Source organism: Strigops habroptila, chromosome 1 (genome assembly GCF_004027225.2).
Source record: "Strigops habroptila isolate Jane chromosome 1, bStrHab1.2.pri, whole genome shotgun sequence".
In the NCBI taxonomy this organism is placed as follows: domain Eukaryota; kingdom Metazoa; phylum Chordata; class Aves; order Psittaciformes; family Psittacidae; genus Strigops; species Strigops habroptila.
Window position 1 is genome coordinate 11,607,477 of NC_044277.2, and position 20,174 is coordinate 11,627,650.

Here is a 20,174-nt window from a genome sequence, read left to right on the forward strand (position 1 = left end):
AGGAGGAGAAAGAAAATCTCCTTCATTAGCTATTAGCTGCTTTTTACCATCCTTCTTAATCTTCACTTACGTGAAGCAGGAAGATTAGCTTAAGCGGTTACAGGAAGAGTTGGGAGCCGGCAGAGTTTTAGGATTAATTTATCTTATAACAGCCTATTGAAAGTGATTGCTGAGACTCTCCTAATCATTTTAAGAAGACACACTCCCATGGCTGAGTTCAAGGTGTAACATCTTGGTCCCTCGAAGTAATGAGAATTTTGGTACTGAATTCCCTGGCCCAGGATTTTGTGTTAATGTCTCCTTCCAATTCTACTACTTATTTTGTCTGCTGGAGCCAGTTCCAGGCTGGCATCTATTTCCTGGCAAGGGGGTTCTCCTGGGGGAGGGTGAGAGGGTTGCAGCTGCAACACTGGTGTGGTTCAACGTCACTTGACAGATAGGAGCCTTCAGAGCTCTCTTCCCCTTCTCCAGGCCAGCATCTGAACAATGCCTCTCACCCATTGTCTTTGCTAACTCATCACGTGTTGCAAAAACTGTGATGGCTGTGGGTTGTTGGCTTGAGAGAAAGCCAAACTCCTACTGAGGCTTGGCTCCCAAGTGGTGGGCTCTGAGGCTGCAAGCTGCTGTCTCCAGTGCAGGTGGGCAGTGCTCTGCAGCTGCACAGACTGTTTGGGCTTTGCAGGCTGGGGATAGAAACACATCTGAGAGGTGTGCCATTAGCTGTGTGACACTGGCCCGTTAGATGGCTTCTCAAGGGTGGAGTGACCTGTCTGCACTGGTCACCCTTAGATATAACCCACACAAGCTTCTGCATCTTGTTAGTCCTTGCCCAGCCTCTTTGTCTCAGCTACTGCGGGCTTGGACTGGGGTCTGAAAGACCTCAGCCTGTAATCCTCCTCACTCCTGTTTCTCTGCTGCCCACCCAGTATCAGAACAGAAGTAACTGACTGTAACAGCCTCAGCCTCCTGAGGTGACTGGATGGAGTAGGTCAGTTTTTTCTCCATCGTAACATGTGGCTAACCTTAACTTACCAGGGATAAAATTACTGAGGAGTGTCATCAGGCAGCTTCACCTGTGCCACAGAGATTATCCTCTCTAATGTAACATATTCCTCTGTTGCTTTACCAGAACTAAGTAGAAAACCACTTTATTCTTTAGAAAGAATAGATGAATATAAAATCCCACATTTTCAGATTGCTTTTCAACCATTTGAGCTGCTGAAACGATATCACTGGAGCTTCATGGCAGGTAATAGTAGAAGAGATTTGGAACTACTTCAGAATGGGATCTTTCTGACAGTAAACAACCAGGAGCACATGCCACCAGTTTAGAATCTGTAAAACTGAAAGTCCACAGCAAGGGCTGAGAAAACAGCTTTCTTCTTTCCCCACAGGGGTGTCCTAAAAACAAATAGGAACTAAGGTAAAACTGAAGATCATTTTCACATATAACTAAAATTCCTCTTCTGGTTTGAATTCAGCTGAGGCAGTAATGAATCCTTCTGTAACATCAAAAACTAAGTCTGAACAACTGCATTTTAATGGGATCTTTCTGACTCTGATGAGATTCCACAAAAAAATTTGGCAGTGACAGTCCAACATTAGAATATATTCCAGGGCAAGGAACTTCAGAGAACAGAAAGTCTGAATCCCCACACAGTACAAAAATCCCCTAAGTTTCTGGGTTTCATAATAACTAATCAAGTTGGCATAAAGGCACACTGTTCCCTCAGCCCACTATGCCCAGGGAAGAGATTACCTCAAAATTAAGAGTGTTTGAAGGCAGTTAATGGTAAAGATGCCACAAACCTTCACAGGAAAAATATTGACAGTAGGTTTCACTCCTCCTCACCACCTTTCCTCCTCCAGAACTAGCAAAAATAACATGAAATGTCAAGCATAACATCAAAATAATCCAAGGGTGATTTGTTGCTCCTAAAATATTTGTAGTCACATAAAACATCTGTTTTTTTGCCTGCACATGTGTCTGGCTGATGATACTGTGAGCAAAAAGCTATGTCTAAATCCAGCTGCTTCTCTTGAGGCTGTGGTCCAGAAGCATGAGTGGAGCGGGTCATCAGAGGAAGGCCCTGCTGTGCTGGTGCAGTTTCTCCTTTAAGATTTAATGCTGTGACTTGAATTGTGAGACTGAAAAGGCACAGAAGAATTGGGATAGTTAGTGAGTGCAGGAAGATGGCAAAAGGAAGCTAATGGGGCATCCTGCAGGGCTGTGAAGCTGAGAATGAGAAAGTTTATATTAATGAAGGTGATAGTGAAAAGGAAGTGCTCCAAAACAGGAATGAACAAATGACACCCAGTTTGGAAAGTGTGGGTGGCAGGAAGCACAGTGACACCATTAGTCACACATAAAAGAAGTGAGGAGACAGGTATGTTAAGAAAGATGCTGAGTTCAACCACTGCTGCGCTGCGTCTACGCAGTTGCATAAAGCCAGTCAGTGAAAGAATCCTCTTCTGTGTCAAGGAGAGGAAATTGTCTTCATTCATGCACTTCAGAAGCTTTGAAGAAAGAGTTTCCCCATTGTGTACACATGCACAATGGAGCTATATAGCAGGAACAGATGAATCTGGGATAAGGTCAAAGAAAAGCAAGTATCAGTAAATATGATATTACATATTATACATTATATTATATTATATTAATAATTTTTTGCTGCTGAATCATAGAATCATAGAATAGTTTGGTTGGAAGGGACTTTCAAAGGTCATCTAGTCTAACCCAAATGAAACAGCTCTGCTTAAAAGAGCTAAATATTTATGTGGATGAGGACTTGGACATGAATATGAACATAGAAAATGGCTGTGAACCTTTATGTTTCAGGAGATGAGGAAACCATGGTTAAAAAGACATTTATCTTTTTCATGTTGTTGCCTAGTATCTTTCTCATTGATGAGAATCAGATACTGGAAAGATAATCAAGTATCTGGTATGGCCTAATTTGGATGATAATTCTCTAGGAATCTAGAAACAAGTTTTTTAAATCCATGTAACTGATTATTCATTCAAATCACATTTATTATTACAAGTTTATCAAGTAATGCAAACTTTCAAGTTTGCTATTTTGAATGATCGCATGAAGAACTAGGTGGTTTAGTGGTCAAACGTAGCTTCAGTTTGAAACTGAAATGGAATTTTACAGACAGGTCATTGTAGCTGAACTTGTGATTCTTTAGCTGTAGTGAAATGCCCATATCAGTGCACAGAAGCATTTGCCCCCTGCAAAGCAATGTAGATTTCTCCAACATCTGTGGAGGAAATAAGCTTTATGGTCTACAAATCACCATCACACGACTATACAAAAATAATCCAGTGGAAAATCTCTACTAAGAGCTAAGAGCACGTATTCTTTCTCTACAAAATCTTCCTCATTTTTATCATAGGTATAACAAATGTAAAATTAAGAAGAGATGTTTAAAGTAAACGGGGAAAAGAAGAAGAGAGGAATTTCCCAACTTCCAGCAAAAGGCCTGGCTGTGAGTGTTACTGTACGACATGCTGTACCCTTTTTATTTGAGTTTGAAACTAAGTATTTTCTTTAGAGAGCGCTGCCAGTTTTCAAGATCATGATTTTCCTCTATTGAAGAACACTTACAGAAGCTGCTCCTCCTTTGCCTGTATCTGTCCCAAGCTCATATGGCATTGATTTTGTATGCTCCACAATGAAAACCATAACAAGCCTAAAAATGAAGTTAGTAAGACACATTTCTCTCTGTCACCCTGACTCCTTCTAGGCTCTGCTTGTGTGACCCCAGAAGGATCCATGCTTTAACCTTGTCACAGTTTTGAGGAAAGCCCTGCTGAGTTCAGTTGGATGGCTGCCTGGAACTGGGCTTTAGGTCTAAATTTGCTACAGGATTCAGAGTAACCAGCTGAGAGGGGCTATTTCAGCAAAGAGGTAGAGATCCCACTGCTAACAAGACCATATTGAGCATGCACAGAGAACTCCTGCATGGGGGGAATAAATCTGGCCTTCTCTAAGGATGCTAGAGAAGACTTCATGTTATTTGATCATTGTCTTAGGAAGTCTTTAAACTGGTAAATATATAAATAGAGAAAAGATGATGTTCATAGTGTATCAATATTCACTACTAACCAAAATAGTTTATACTGATACATAGCTTCACGCACACTTAAATAAATGGGAATATTCTGAAATCTACCCCAAACACGGTACAGTATGTTTGTTCTTAACACCTCTATTTGTTACTACAGAGGGGTGGTGGCCTCTAGTGGACTCTGTAGAGGACTACGGCAAAGCTGAGACTTCAGGGTAGATGTAATTGCTACTATCAGTTTTTAAAACCTGCTGCACATTGTGGAGGTGCTTTCTCAATTTTAAACTTGGTTGGAGGTATTTGTAGAACAAGCTTTAGGTGCCTTGGACTCTTTTTACTCAATTTTTTAAAGCCATTTTTAGAAGGCTTTAGAGCCAGTTCAAACTGCTTGGAACATGACCTACTGTGGCACTTCAGTGGCTTTAGAAGCAGGGATTAGCTGAAATACTTTCAAACTGGCTTGATTTGTTCATATTATAGTAGATTTCCCAAGTAAGGTCTAACATTTCTTCTCATCCCATATGGGAGACCCCTCTGTTTGATCATGTAGCGGGATGTGTGACTTTGCATGCCCATGGCAGGGCTGTTCGTCTGTCCAGTGGGTCCAAGTCTGGGCTCTACACCCGTGTGCCAGATCACACTGGAAGGTAAGCCTGTATCATTAATCATCATTCAGATCTACAGCTGAGGGATTTGGCTTCTGGAAGGGCTCCCTGGCACTTGGCACTGCTGCGTGATGACCCAGAGCTGCAGCGCAGAGCGGCTCACCTGTCCCTACACGGAAGCTGCAGCTTGTAAAGAGATCTAAGATGTGGCTGGCAAACAGATCACAGCATCTAGTGTACGGGATCAGAAAGCAGAAGAGTCAATGTGGCTATACAGCAAGCACTGAGCTAGAAGTGCCATAGCAGAGGATGATGGAAAGGGAATCAAATGAGTAAGTCTCACATGCAGTGCATGGGACCGGGCAGGTCTTAAATCAGTGACTCACTATTAAGTGTTTTCACTGCGTGTAAAATAAAGTGGAATTGCCTCCTTCTAGTGAGAATTAATTCACTGATATTTATCTACCTCTTCATAAGTATCAAGTGCTATATAAATGTGTTATCAGAACGGCAAGAGGACAACTTGCTTGTGAATCCTTGGTTGCTGTGTATGCTTACCAGCAGGATGTCAGAATGGTTTCAATATTAAGGTTATTGATAGGATAGTCAATGCCAGACTTCCCTGGCACAAAGCTCTCTGAGACAGGGCCTTATTCCCTCACATTTTAGCAGCTGCAGCAATCACTTCTGTGGAGCTTTTGAACCAGAAAAACAAATAAAAAACTAGTGCTTGTAATTTAATCCTTACAGATGATTACATATTATATTCTCCTAGATGTATGTTCTCCCATACTTCTACCCACAGAATTTTACCTATTTGGTATTAATTCTATACCTCTGTGTAATTGGATCCTTATAGAATATCTTTCTATATACTGAGCCAAGGTTTTCTTCTTCCATTTTATGATTATAAAGGAATCCTAGACAGGCTGTAATTTTTCTTTGGCTGTTACATCTGCTATTGAGCAATTCCCTTCCTGATGATTTGCTGAGAACGCGGTGGAAAAAAAGAGAAGTTTCAGTCAGATCTTCTAAAACAAGAGAGAACATGCCCAGAGGTGAAGTGCATGCGCAAGCAGAATTCAAAACAAGTCACGTAACATTTTATACATAAGTTCTTCTTCTAGATGAGCAACGCAAATGTTTAGATGATCCTGGCTGATTGCAGTACAGCTGCATAGAGCACTCTTAAGGGCTCATGAAGAGTTGATTTTTCTCATGAAGTTGGCTCTTCATTTTCTTTTACAGTAAGATGCTTTTATGGCACAATAGCAGAGTAACAGGGCTTCTAAAAGGTGTAGACCTCATTTCCCTGAATTGTACAGATGTTCTATAATGTCAAGGAGCCTTAGCATGATAAAAAAAATAAGCCTTTGATCTTGTTTTTGCCAAACACTAGCAGTGCGTGTGGTAGAAAGTTAATTTCAGTGTTTAAGTCTTGGGTCTGTATTTCAGACCAAATGCACTCAGAAATCCATTAAGATGGAAACTTTCATTATCTAGACAGTTGGCAAATTTGGCATAGTCTGTTCAAAACACTTGTTCAAAACACTGTTCAAAACATTTACTCATTTGATTCCAAATAATATTTACAAATAGAGTTGTAAAGTCAAAATTGGCACATGTGCTACCAGCTTACTCTGCAAATACCTCTGAGCTTCAAATTAGAGTACAAATACACCTAAATTCCTTGTCTCTCAGTCACTATCTGATCTTCAGATATGCTGAGGATCCCCCTAATGTCATTGGAGGCTGATGAGAACTGTAACATTAAGCAAACCTAAAAGTTGTGTGCAAGCAGTTTTAAGGCCTTCCTGCCATGCAGTAAAACTCCAGTCTGGGCAATCACCATTAGTTTGACTGATTCTCATGATAGAGTAGAGTGGGGGTTTTGAAAGCTCAAGTCTAAAGGTTACACAGCAGTAATATTTTTGTCTTCTTCTGTAAGTTTCTAGTCATTGTGTTTACCATAAAAGCCTTGAAAACATTACCAGATTGTCGTTTAGAAGCCCCAAACTCCCAAAGAATAACAAAAAGAGGAACCTAACCTAAAAGGTGTCTTGTAATAGAGGAAGTAGTACAACTTTCTAAGTAAATCTGTGATTTAGGTGCAGGCTCATTTTAAAGTGTCCAGAGTCTTCCATATATTGAGCCCAAGCAAGAATTATAGGTAAGTGGGAAAGGGCTGACAGAGACTGGATTGGAATAAAAAGCACTTTGATGTTAATTCTCTGAAGCAATTCCCAGTTTATAGTTGTGTTAACTAATTGCTCTTCCTTTACTCTATCCTCAAAATCCTGTATGTGTGTTTATAGATCTCTTTGGTAATGAAATTATCCAGCCCCAGAAGTGAAAACTGCAACTTTCTGTGCTGTGGAAAACCAAAAGCAATTCCTGCTGTTGGGGATCCAATATTCTCCTGCTCTGAAACTCTTCACATACATTTTGTGGTGCCCAATATACACCGTCAATCTACTAAAAAAGGTCCTTGTTGAGCTCACATCCTGGTTTTATGGGTTCTGTGCCATGTTGAACACCAAAGTCTCAACTCTCAGGCTCATTTGAATCTGTGCCTTGTGAAGTGTTTTTCTTAAAGACAGCATAGTAAGCTCATAGGATTGCCAAAAGGAAGAGGTGATGCACACAATGAACATACGTGCACGTACAGTACATGTTTGCTGTCATACATATCGAACAGTTGGTTCTTTCTCTTTATATAATAACGTAATTAGCTGGCATACAGGAGAGACAGACAGCTGGGAAACCTGTTTTGCAATGACTGGTATTACCACTGCTCTGTTACCGATCATCTAGTTTTGCTTGTAGCAACACCAAGAGCAAAACTCCTGCCCAGGATTCCACTTGTACTTCTAAGTGGCATTGCAATCTCCAGTCTGGAAGCTGCTTCTCTGGAGAACACCACGTCTATAACCTGTCTACAGACGAATATTTGCCTTGGGCCCAGAACATCATGTCTGCATTACCACCTATTTTTGTCAAGCACAATGTGCTTTCAAATCCTCCACAGGAATTATTTTGTAAACCAATTAAAACCCACATTTGTTAATGGCAATACAGCAGAAAATAACAACGCTTGCTATCAACAAACAGCTCCTGAAGTGCATCATGACCAGCAACTTCTGGAAAAGAAGTTGTTTCTCCATAGGCTGCAGTTCATGCATACAGGCCTATTTTTTTTCTGGCCAAAATACATGGTTTTGAGAAACATGCAGTTGTTCTTCAGATAAAGATTTGTACTGACAAAAGAAGTTTATATTCTGGACTAAATTGAGAGTGAAAGTGTGAAACAACAGGATAAACATGGATTAAGTTAGTCTGGATTTACCTTCTGCCACGTGCCCGGTACAAGATGCGTGATCCCTTGTTCTGCAAAAATCAGTAGACTCGCTGAAATCCCATGCACTGAGCCCATGTCCTGTTCTCCTGTGGGTTTATTTCCTGCTGGAGAGCAAGTACTCTGCTGACTGGGTTTAAAACCCCACCTGGGGACTGCAGTAGGAAAAGCAAAGTAAAAGTAAAGTAGCACCTGAGGACACGGTACGGTATCCATACTTAAAAGGTGGTTTTGAGTAATACTCATCTGCTAAAGCTTATGCATCTGTAAGTAAGTTAAACATTTAAGTCATAACCATTCCCAGCTCCCTCTACAGTATGTACTGATAGCCAGGCACAAGTCGAGGGTAGTTAAGCTCATCAGACAGGCCTCTAAGGTAAGTCAAGAGAATGGCCTTACAGAGGCATTCTCTGTAATATACTGGGAGCCCACCTGCACCTACACACAGACACCTACACCACAGGTACCAGCACAGTATCTAAAAAGTTTGATGTCTAATCAGAATTGGTTGCTTCAGTCTCTCTTTATAGTCCACAGAAATCTGAAGTTCAGGCAGTAAAGCCTGGGAGGGAAACTACATATCAGACAGACTTAAGGAGACTGACAGAAGATAAACAAGGGTAACACAGAGTCACAACTGTAGAAGTTTGTGTTGCTGATCCAGATCACGTCGGCTTCAGGGAGTAAGAGGTGAACTTCGAAGAGGCGGCACGAAGCTGAAATGCAAGAAACAGATGCCTGGCAGAGATCCTTGAGGTCTGGGCAATACTAAAGCAGAGTAATAAAACAAAATCAATAGCTTCTTGTATTACATAGTTGTAAAGAAATCAGGCAGGACAGACTCTGCTGTCCTTGCTGCTTGCAAGCAGTCTTAAATGCTGAGGAGCATTGCTGGGATCAAAGTTTTTTAACATAAGATCTTTATCTCTTGTAGTTGTGTGAGCATATAAAAAGACAATGGAATACAATAAACAATAATAGAAATATAATCTTGCACTTCATTATCCTGTTAAAGCAACATTATAAACTGAATGGCTATGGAGTAATTACATTGAAGGATAGAAGTGTCATAGCTCCACTGAGCTTATTTGCCTTCGGGCATCTAAAAGTTTGGCTCAAACCAGCTGCTTGTTTACCAGATACAAACATCTATGTAACACAAACCCCCATCGAGGCAATTTATTCGATTCCCATCTGTTATTTCTTTTAACACAAAAATCTTCTTGAAAAGAATCCCTGCATGGCATTGAAGTCTCTGAGGAAAACAGGTCAATAAATCAATAAACATGTCTTCAGCTGTTGCAGCTTTTATGCCCACATGCATATGCTGTACATTTATTCAACCCATATTTGAAAAGAAATTAATTCAAAGAGTATTAGCCACAGACTGAGAGCAAAAGAGAAAAACAAGAGTACAATAACGACCTATTGCATTGGTAATAAATAGACTCAAGGCTAATCTTTTTTTTTTCTTTAAAGAAATTGAAGCCACAAACAATTCAGCCACTCCCAACAACGGCAATTCTCTGTCTGAGAGAATAAGGTCGCTTTATTCAGCACTAAATTCTTCCACAGGTTATCAAGGTGCTGAAAAAACAAGAGAAATATAAGCAGTATAAAAGCAAAGTAAATCCTTGGATTTCACAAGTGAGATAGCGATGACTGGCAGCAAGCATCCTCTTTTATTACACAGGGCTATCTGCTTGTGCATCCACTCTGACATTTTCCAAACAAACAGACCAGAAGTGTGGTTTTGACATTGGTCATGCAGCCTGTTGTCTCTCTAGTTCACAAATCTCCCCTCTGACAGTGTTTGATAGCTGCCCTTTGCATGAGTCATAAGAAACTCCACAACAGGTACACACGGAATAACCTGCTTTCCATGTAAGTGGCTTGTGACTAAGGTTTGGCTTCAGTCCTGGCTCACAATGTTCATTCTCCTTTTCAATTTTTTCACATTTAATTTTGATAACCATTCTGCCAAGTGTCTTATCTTTTTCTGACTCTTTTCTAGCTTAAAGCATTTTCCTAACAAGCTTGCAGAGGACAGATTTCATACCCTGCATCTTGTTTTATAGCAGCGCTCTCAGCAACAGCACAGCGTAAAAAAGGGCAAGGGTGGACCTCAAGAGAACACAGGGAACGAAGCCAAGATAGACTGCCCAAACCCTCCTATTTTGCTGCAATGAATATTGACAGTTTTCTGCCCCGGCCTGTGACATCAGGAGGAAAATTCCATCTGTCGGCTGCTCGTCCAGGTCTTCTGGATATGGCCAATGTATCCAAATTTTGGGAAGGAAACCAGGTTCTTTCTTTTGTTGGTTTAGAAAATATATGGATAATTATTGCAATTATCACTTAAAATACTAAAACATAACAAACTTTTGCAGAATACATGCTAGTATTATAAAATAAGGACAATAGTCATACCTTTCCTATAACTGCTGGGTATCAGCTTAATGGGGTCACTTTGAATTCAGTGCCAAGGGGAGACTTCACACCTTTTACCTGGGAACACTGATGTACTTACACCTGCTACAGCGAGAGCACTCTCAGGGATGCCAACAGTGAACCCTAAGGAACAGTCTCTGTACCTGCACAGGTACGTCTGACAATTAAAACTGTTTCTAATTCGATATAAAATGATGATATTCAGGCTGTGAGACCGGTCCAGCCACTGCAAAGCAGAGACTTCTGGTCATTACTGATTTATTTCACATTTGCATCTGGTTTTCTGGAAGTGAAGGAGTTTCTCTTTATAATCTCCAGTGGTCTCCTCTCATAGTCCAATTCGGTAGTAGGCTGAATACAATACTGAAAACATTTGGCTGGAGTTACTCATCATTACCCGATCTGTGCAGGAGCCAGTCATGCAGCATAACCTATATTCAAATTCACTTTGAGTGAGTGGCTGGTTTACTAGAAAGTTGTCTATTTTGTCACTCTTTTTCTTAGGAATAATTTATTCTTAGGATTTAATTTATTTTCTTATTGCTCAGGGAAAGAGGAATCAAGACTTGTAATATTTTATCTCTATTCATCCATATAGAAACGAAGTGGTTAAACAAAAAATACCGTAACATAAGAACATGTATTAAACCCACCATTTGGTGTGACGGTGGATTTAGCATTTGACAGTCACTTGCACACCTGGCAGGTAACTGTATCTCTGCAGTTATTATGAACTGCCTGTACCTTTTTTCCCCACTGAAGAAAGACGTATTAGTGTAAACTATCATCAGGATCTTACACGCCATCTGCTTCTGCTTCTCTTTCCTTTTGACCTTTCTGGTATCGTACGTCTCTGTTTTAAATAGATTTATATATCCTCTATAAACAATGAAATAAATGGAGCATCTTGTATGCAACAGAACTTTACAGTGCAAGTATTCTGAAATTTAAAGAGATTCAAAATTCACCAGCACTCTCCTAATGAATTTATCCAACAGTTAAATCTGCACAACAGCTATTCATTGGAAAGTTCTGAATGTGGATTCCAACCTATTCTGCTTATTGGTTGGTTTTCTTTTGAGGGGACATATCCATGGGACCCTGTTCGGGAAGGAGTTCATTCACCGCTTTAGAAGACTCTCAAGCTTCCAGACAATGAGGACACAAATAATTTTACAGTAAGATGTTGGATTTTTTGGCAGTTGACACATGCTTATTTCCTTCTTGAAAACTATCTATGTGATAGACCCAGCTGATTGATTGGCATCTTAATTTGTGTTCACAGAACTTGACATATCTTTTAAGAACTTAATATGACTTTTACACTGGAATTTTAAAAATGAGTGGAGGCTATGAAATTTTACAGTTACAGACAGGGCCCATCAAATTATCATGGCATATAATCATATTTGCCTTTGCATAACAAGGCAGCTTCAAACAGCAACTTATCTATCAATAAATGAGTAAATAGTGATTGAAAATCTTACACTGGGAACCTCAATACCAGGTGTTTAACCTGCTTTGGCTACTAAAGGAAACAATAGGAAGGTGAAGTCACAACATGCTTTTCCAACAAACCACAAGGGACAGAGGAGAAGGATTTTCAAATACATACTCATCCCCATGAGTATTAATGGGGATGCCATACCCACTATGGTTTTGATAGTGTGACGGATGCACTCGACCCCTTTAACCAAACTAGCAATGGTTTCATACAGGCTCTGAAGGAGGTAAAAGCCTGAGCCAAGAACTCCTCCAGGAATCTCACAAAGGGGTAGAGTGACCCAGTGAGCACCAATGCACATGGAGCTCGGAACACCGGTAACACATGAATAGCAGGAGGTTTTTCCAAGACTCATTTGTCAAGGAACAAATTCAATTGTGGGTACAAGAAGTCTTGTGCATACCTTTCCCATCATACGCAGTTTGTGTAAAGAGGCTGAACAACTGCCTGGGCTGCCCTTTCGGTAGTGCTTAACTCTTATCTTCTATCACTAACTAGCTTTGTCCAATAGAGGCAGAAAGGATCAAGGGGCAACATGGTTAATGCTGACAGAAATGTTTTATATAGCATAAGGGAACAGCTGCTTCAGGCACAGCAGAAAATTATCAAGATAGGTTCAATATAGGTCATCTTATCCATTTTACACTGTAAAGTGGTGAAGGTCTTCAAGGTCCTAATCCAGCTGCTTTGTAATGCTTTGAGAGCTTTATCTTGTTCCCTTGCATCAAAGGCAAGGTACAATTTCCTTTCCATGACACACTGCCCCAGCACTTAGGGGGCAGATGGAGGTGCCGGGCAAAGATGCTTTACAGCATCTGTGTGTTCACCTGACTCCAGAGCTGTGCAGGAGCTGCTCAGTCCCCACAGCAGGTCAGCCACTCTAGTTCACGCTCAGCATCTTTACATACCCCAAAATGAATGTTACAGACCTTACAGTATGTTCAAGTACCCCCTGGTGACAGTCTCGGCTTTACAGTGGTGCAGGAGATGCTCTGTACAGCAGACATTCCCAAAGGCAACTTTAGACTCTCTAGTCCTTTTCCTGAGAAACATATGGCAGAAAACAGCTAAGTGGGCCCAATACATGCAAGCTCTACTGCTTTCCTTCAACATTCCCTACTCTCTTGTGGAACGTTTCTCTTCTTTCACACCTCTTCCCTGATACATTTTAATGCAGCTCACTAACTGCAACAGTTCAGCCCTCTCACCTAATTTGTTAACAAAAGAATTTATTTGGACTCGAGGGATGTACTGATCTGTCCTCCAACATTTCTGTTCCACTTGTATAAGAGAAAAAAGGGCAAAGTCTTCCATCGTGTTTAGTGTGAAAAACTCCAGCACTCACTTGAAGAAATGCTGTGCATCCATATATTAAAAATGTGGGAGGAATTATAGTAAACACCTACTTTCATATCTTTCAAGTTAAAAGACAGCTTGTCTAAGCTGAGGCTTCACTTAACTGTTACATGAAGCAGATCCCATCTTTTAGAAAATTAACCTCTAGGAAGTTGTTGCAGTTGTTAATTATTCTCACTGCTAAGATGTTGTGCAGCAATCAGATTCTGCCTAGTTTCAGCTTCACGACTCGCCATACATCGATATGCATTGATGGGTGTCACTGTTATGTATAATTTTATTGTGTGCTGACAGTGTTCTTTTATCAAGCAAGTTACTTAGAGACTATGTTTATCTTAAACCCACAAACTCCCACTTAATAAAGTGAATACATTGATCTTTGGAGCCTCTTGCCAAAAAGCATTTTTTCAAACCTTTAGCAATTCTCCCAACAGGTTTTTGAGCTATGTGCAATTTAGCTTGGACTGAGGACACTGCATTCTGAGGACACTGCAGCTGAATACAGTATTCTGAAAGCATTTTTAACCTGAAAGACAGAAAAAGTGTAACTTCTCTTGTATTTGATAACCCCATATTTATATATTCCAAAACCACACTATCCCTTTCAGGTACACAGTTCCAGAGGGAGCTTACTTCAGTGATTGTCTGCCATGATCCTCAGCTTTGTTTAAACCATGCGGTGGGCCTGTCTGCTCCCTGAATATTAAAAACATGGAATAATCTACATGAACAAGATGAAGACCAGAAAAGGCCTTGCCTCTGTGTAAGCTCACAATAACTAAAACATCCCTGTGTTATCAACAGTTTACAGCACAAATCCAAAACACAGCCCCCTACCAGCTACTATGAAGAAAATTAACTCTATCTCAGCCAAAGCCAGCACAGAGTCCTAACCCCAAAATGATCTTCAGGTAATTTCTAAGTGCTCATTAGTACAGTAATGCATATGATTGTATAAAGCTGTATTAGGAGGGAAATGGTGATGATCAGAAAGATCCTCTCTTTGCACTTGATCTCCTACAACTTCCCAAGATTATTTTAACTCCTTCTTTTCTTGCTGAATGACAAGATCTTACTCATTTTTGCACTATTTCAACAAGTAATGATACATTAAGCTCCCAATCTTGTCTCACATCAACTATTTCGGACTGTAGATAGGATTTCAAATTTTAGCAAGCGGTCAATGTATTTCAAAGCTCTTTTTTTAAGTGAGCATCATGTTGTGTTCTCTGTGGACTCCTCTATCTGCCAGCACACAAACGTGCAGGATCAGAGCCCCACTGGGTCAGCAGGACCAGAAGAGCCACGTCTTCTTCAGATATACGAGGCAGCACAGAAGTCTCTTGTCCATGCCTCTCTGGAGCTACTTATCTGCAAGTTTCCTAGAAATTTTGACCTGCCTCAATATAGTACTTTACTGGAAAACCACAAAGAGTGCATAGTTACAATTTATGGTATCAAATATTTACTAACCTTTAAATCTTGGCCTCACCTTAACTAACAATACTTACCTTTAAACTGGGTGAAGAAATCATGTTACTCCCTCGACAGAGAGTTCCTTCATCACTGATGTGCTCTTATTTCACCACATCAAAATGAAATTACTAAATGTGCACCCAATATTTATATAGGATGAAGGATGCCTCCTATTTCCTGCCAATCTCCACAGAGACTTGTCTCTCAGCTCTGCAGTCCTTAGAAGACCTTGCAGAAATTCTAAGGATGGCTGCTGATTTCTGCACAAGCTTTTAGGGCTGAACATCACCAGATTGTCCATGTAGTATTTTAAATAATTTCCTCCTACTTCTAGTATATATAAACCAGCTTTATTAGTTTGGTTGCTCATAAAATAAATCATGGTAGGAGAAAATTAATCTATTAGCAAGAAAAACAAGAAAATACAGAGAAACTTCAGTTTCCAGAACACTGTGAGAAATATGCATTGCAGCAGGTTCACAAGCTCTGCTGGAGCATCAGGGACTAATGGAAGTTCCTCTACACCACCTGCTGAACAAAGTTAAACAGTCCGATCTATTGAAGTGTCAGTGTAGCCAACGGCTTTGATGTCACTTTTTCACAAAATAAACGTTCCAGCAAGGAATTATGGAAAAAACCTATTAGATTATCCTGTTCGTCCCCTGTCGTTGCAGAATAGTCTCTCTGAAGACATTTTTATTCCAATTTGTTCAATGCAGCTTTAAAGGCTCGAAAGGCATAAGCCACAGCTGCTGCCTGTAGTCTGCTAAACCCTGATCTCCACCTTGCCATACTGTGATGACTTATTTTGGTAATAGTATTGTATCATGCCTATTTAAATAGTGCCCTGGCACCTCTCTACGTGGTTGTTATATCTATACAGCAAATACCTCAAGGCTAGGTTAGAAATTCCCCACTCGTCATTGATTTCATATTCGTTTCATCAGAGATCCATACGCCACAGTGTCCCATCTATGAGGAAATCCTTTAGAGACTGGCACGACAGACTGCCAGCCCTGCCAGGCAAAGGAACCCTCCCCTTCAGCCTCTGAAAACACCTGAATACTGTCAGAACACCCCAAGAATAACCCAAATGCAATCACCATTTGCAATAGATGTACCCTATGGGTGGCATGGGCTACACTGGTGAGAAAGATAGGAAGTCTTCTTTCTTGCCAGGTTCTAGTGTTCTTTCTTTGCTGTGTCTTTACAGTCCAGTGCAATCAAGCTGTGTGAATATAAAATCAAATACAATATATAACAAGATACAACATAAACAATCAGACATATGTCGAATTGAACTATTAAAGGTTTGGCATCTGGAAAGCTTGTTTTTTCCTTATTTTTCAGATGCCATTTTTCCAGGTGTTTGGCAATCCCACGGCATGTCCTGCATTTCTGCATAGAAGCATCCGTTTTTAATCGAAAAAGCTATCTGATTAAGAAAATTTTAATAGCATCTTTGAACACTTTTATGAACTCTGTTGCTACTGACTGCCACGTTGCACCTGAAGAGTAGCAGAAGATACCTTTATTTCTAATGCATGCCTTAGGGAAAAAAAAAAAAGGACTGTTCTGAGCATCATCAAAGGCAAAGAGGCTCCGGATCGGGAGTAAGCACTGGAAGAAAGAGTTACAGAGCTGTAAAAATCTGTCTCAGAGGCAGCTCTATTTGTTGCTAGCCAGAAAGTCATTTAACTGGAAATAGCAGCCAACAACCATCTATCTCCACTATTTCTCTAACAGAGGGGAAATTATAACATCGTATATTCAGGCATTTATGACTTATTTTCTATATCTTCATGCTCACTTTCTGCTCCCTCTCTACAGTACACAGTATCCATAATACTGAACACATATTCTAGGTAAGACACCTCTGTTTATCATGAGATCTAGGTCTTTATACCATGCATGACCTCTGCAGCAGTGGAACTGGAGAGAAGGTGCTGCTTTTCCACATATCATTTTAACTTCTCTTTGCAGAGAAGGCAGCAGGGAGAACTTAAAACTCCCTGTCTGCCTCCCTCCAGGAAGGCAGCAGACCTGAAACCACCTGCATGGACATCCCCACTCCAGAAGTGTGCTGCCTTTGGTATTAAAAGAGCTAAATACACAGCGACAAATTTTGAGTGCCTCCAGAAGTCACTTACCTTAGTATTAAATGAGTTAGGCATATGAGTGAGTCCCCTGTGGTTGTGCTTATTTAGGTTCTTTGCAGTCTAATTACAAAATCTAATACTTTTGGAATACAGTGTTTTGAAAATACAGAACCTGGATTAACCCCTAGCATGGCATACATACCCGGGAAGCATCCAGACCTCGCAGCAGAACACTTCAAATCTGGTTCTACAACATCCTCTGTTCTTTCAAGGTGTAAACTGTGTCTTAAAAGTGTATTTTCTTTAAAAAATAACCACTCTGGGTGGTTCAAACTCAATGCCAGCCAATTAATTAAAAAGAATACAAATGCTATATAGAATCATGGAATGGTTTGGGTTGGAAAGGACCTTAACATCATCTAGTACAACACTCCTGCCAAGGGCAGGGACCCCTTCCACTAGAGCAGGTTGCTCCAAGCCCCTGTGTCCAACCTGGCCTTGAACACTGCCAGGGATGGGGCAGCCACAGCTTCTCTGGGCACCCTGTGCCAGCGCCTCAGCACCCTCACAGGAAAGAACTTCTTCCTTGTATCTTTAACCTGAATCTTTCCTGTTTAAGTGTTAACCCATTACCCCTCATCCTATCACTACAATCCATGATGAAGAGCTGCTATGTATGCAGCTAAACTATACTAAACCAAAAACCGGAGGTTTTTGCAATACTCTAACGCAAGGACCTGGAAAATGGGAAAGAGAAGCAAACCCTTGCTTCCTTTGTTCTGAGACACCTAACACGGGCCGGGGACACCTTTTGTTGCTGCGGGTAAGTCCTGTGAGCTTACAGGTACCTTAATAATAGATACAATCCAAAGAGCTTGGACGGAGCCTTGTCAAGCACCAGTGTCTGGAGGAGAGCAGGCACTTAACCCCCCTCGCCGCCCTCCCTGCGCCCCTCACACCGCCTCGCAGCCTCCCCCCGGGGGCACTGACCGGGGTCCGCCGGCTCCAGCCCTGAGGCGGTGCCGGTTCCCGTCCGGCCGCCCTGAGAGGGCGATGGAGGCCGCGCCGCCGCCCGCCACCGCGCCGCGCCTGCGCGGAGCCGCCTCCGCCGGCCGCCCTCCGCCCCGCCCTGCCGCCGGCGCGGGGCCATGGGCGGCGGCGGCGGCTGAGCCGGCCGGAGGGGCGCGGAGCGGAGGGGAGCGGGGCGGGGCGCGGCGCGGCGGCGCCGCCGCTGGCGGGAGCGGCTGCGGGGCGGTGCCTGGGCGCGGACTGCCCGGCCCGGGGAAGCAGCCGCGGCAGCGCGGGCCGGGGACTCCGCGGCGGGCGTTTCTGGCGGCCCGAGCGCCGCGCCCTTCCCTGCCCCATGTCGGCGTGGCTCGGCCGGGCGGCGCTGCTGCTGGGGCGGCCGGGGGGCCCCGCCGCTGCCGCCCCCTCCTGCCTGGGCTCGCTGCGGGGCCCGCCGCGCTGCTGCTGCCGCCGCCGCCTGGGCAGCCTGCGGGGCGGCGCCGAGGGGCCGCTCCTCCCGCGGGGGTCGTCGCCGCCGCCGCCGGGGCGGGCGCTGGGCACCCACCCCAGGAAGGAACCGATGGAGGCGTTGAACACGGTGCAGGGGGCCCGCGACTTTATCTACAGCCTGCACTCCACCGAGCGGAGCTGCCTGCTGCGGGAGCTGCACCGCTTCGAGTCCATCGCCATCGCCCAAGGTGAGCGGCGGCTCCTGCAGCCCCGGCCGGCGGCCTGAGGCCGGCACCGCCGCCTCCCCCGGGGCCGCGCTGAGGGGATGGGAGGGGGGGGGCGGTGCGGGACTGAGCCCCCGAAGTTTTGGCTGTGGCCAGTCTCTCCGTCGCCTAAGCGAGTCCTTCGGGCGGGTAGGTGAGCGCGGAACTCCAGCGGGGCAGGGCAGCGAGAGGCGCACGCCGGCGTGTTTGAGCGGTATATCGGGTATAAACGAGGCGGACGACCTGAAACTTACTTTCCAGAAGCATCCGCAGCTCCTTCTGAACTTAAACCGAGCCGCCGTGCCGAATGCTGGGGGTGTTTCTCACCCCCCGAGGAGTTTCTGGAGGCGCGGGTGGCCATTTTTGGGGAAGGGAGTAGGAAAGTGTGTGTCTCATGAAACCCTCTCGGCACTAGTGCAGTAGCGAAGTGATTTCAGACCTCTGAAGAGGCGCTGGGCTGCTGCTCCGGGAGCTCATTCATGAGTTACACTTCCCTGCACGGAGAGCTGCCTGCTTGCCGGCTTTGTTTGCGAGTGCTGGGTGTTACGCGGGAAGGTGTGTGTGTGCTGGGGAGGTTTAGAGATGTTGTCTGTGAATACAGTGCTGTGCACCGCCAATTACAGTAATTCACAGTGATTGTTTCTGTCTGATCCAACCGTTCTTGTCAACTCGACACTTTTCCTTGAATCAAAACCTGGCAAAACCAAATCCTTTTAATTACAGCCTCGGTACGTCTGTTTCTGATGCTTAGATGTAATTTATGGTCCCTATTGCAACAGAGATGATAGTGGGTACTTAAGAGATCAGAGTGCATTTGATCTAGGCCTCCTTGTGACTTTGATAGTAGTGTGCCCTTGGAAAGGGCATTTCTGTGCCTTGTGGCTCTTCTGTACATGTCTGGACGAAATCTTGCGGTGGGCAGACATCAGGTCCAGGGGTCAGCCGTAGGAATGCTGCTTTTGTGAAGGGACAGAACCTCTTTGGTTTTGTTTATAAGCACACTTGCATATAAACACTAGTGTTTACAGTCAGAGTGACAGTAGCTCGCTTAAGTGGTCCATTTTTGGAGCAGCGCTTCTGTTTTGCAGAAGGTGAATCCCGTTGTATTTGTTTTCCAACATAGTGGGAAGTATGCTTTGAGCTGTAAGTTGACACTAACTTTTGGGTACTAACAACTAATACTCTTCCTGAATAAATCCTCCTCAGCTTCCGAGGGATTCTTGCTGTGAGGTTTTTGTGAGAGTTTCAATCTCTGCATTTACTGCCTGGGTGAACCCGGTCTGCTCGCAGTGCTTCTGTGTGTCAGGAGGATCGTGGTGGAGATCTAAATGAGGCTTTAAAATGCATTTTAGTATAATGTCTCAACGTTTATACAGAGATAATTCAGCAGATGGTCCTCTTTAATATCTCGTTGCTCAGTTGCTGTCAGCTATAGTATGAAAGTCTATATAATACTATGACTTTCTCATGATTGAGGATTTAGAAGACAGAGTAACAAAAGCATTAGTTTATGTTTAGAGACCTTACTGCACGAGA

General features: G+C 43.0%; 1 protein-coding gene and 2 long non-coding RNA genes across 5 annotated transcripts in view; 1 reads left to right on the forward strand and 2 right to left on the reverse strand.

Annotated features, from left to right (window-relative positions):
* Positions 1-1,132: 1,132 nt before the first annotated feature.
* Positions 1,133-18,013, reverse strand: LOC115607664. Of its 2 annotated transcripts, XR_003991312.1 has the most exons (3): positions 17,911-18,013; positions 8,026-8,750; positions 1,133-2,585 (listed from the first exon to the last, which is right to left on the reverse strand). It is a non-coding gene; the product is annotated as an uncharacterized LOC115607664 (long non-coding RNA). The 2 variants fall into 2 exon arrangements; XR_003991311.1 differs by lacking the exon at positions 17,911-18,013 and having other exon boundaries at positions 8,026-10,384.
* On the reverse strand, positions 15,155-17,279 carry LOC115607670. The gene is made up of 2 exons (XR_003991314.1): positions 15,925-17,279; positions 15,155-15,349 (listed from the first exon to the last, which is right to left on the reverse strand). It is a non-coding gene; the product is annotated as an uncharacterized LOC115607670 (long non-coding RNA).
* TMEM65 (transmembrane protein 65) overlaps positions 17,985-20,174 on the forward strand; it is a 34,069-nt gene continuing 31,879 nt past the window's right edge. Inside the window, exon 1 of one of the 2 annotated variants that reach the window (XM_030485201.1) lies at positions 17,985-18,623. In XM_030485201.1, coding sequence (XP_030341061.1) covers positions 18,284-18,623 — 340 coding nt within the window. In that variant the 5' untranslated portion in view covers positions 17,985-18,283. The remainder of the gene's footprint in view (positions 18,624-20,174) is intronic. The other variant, XM_030485209.1, reaches the window with a different exon arrangement.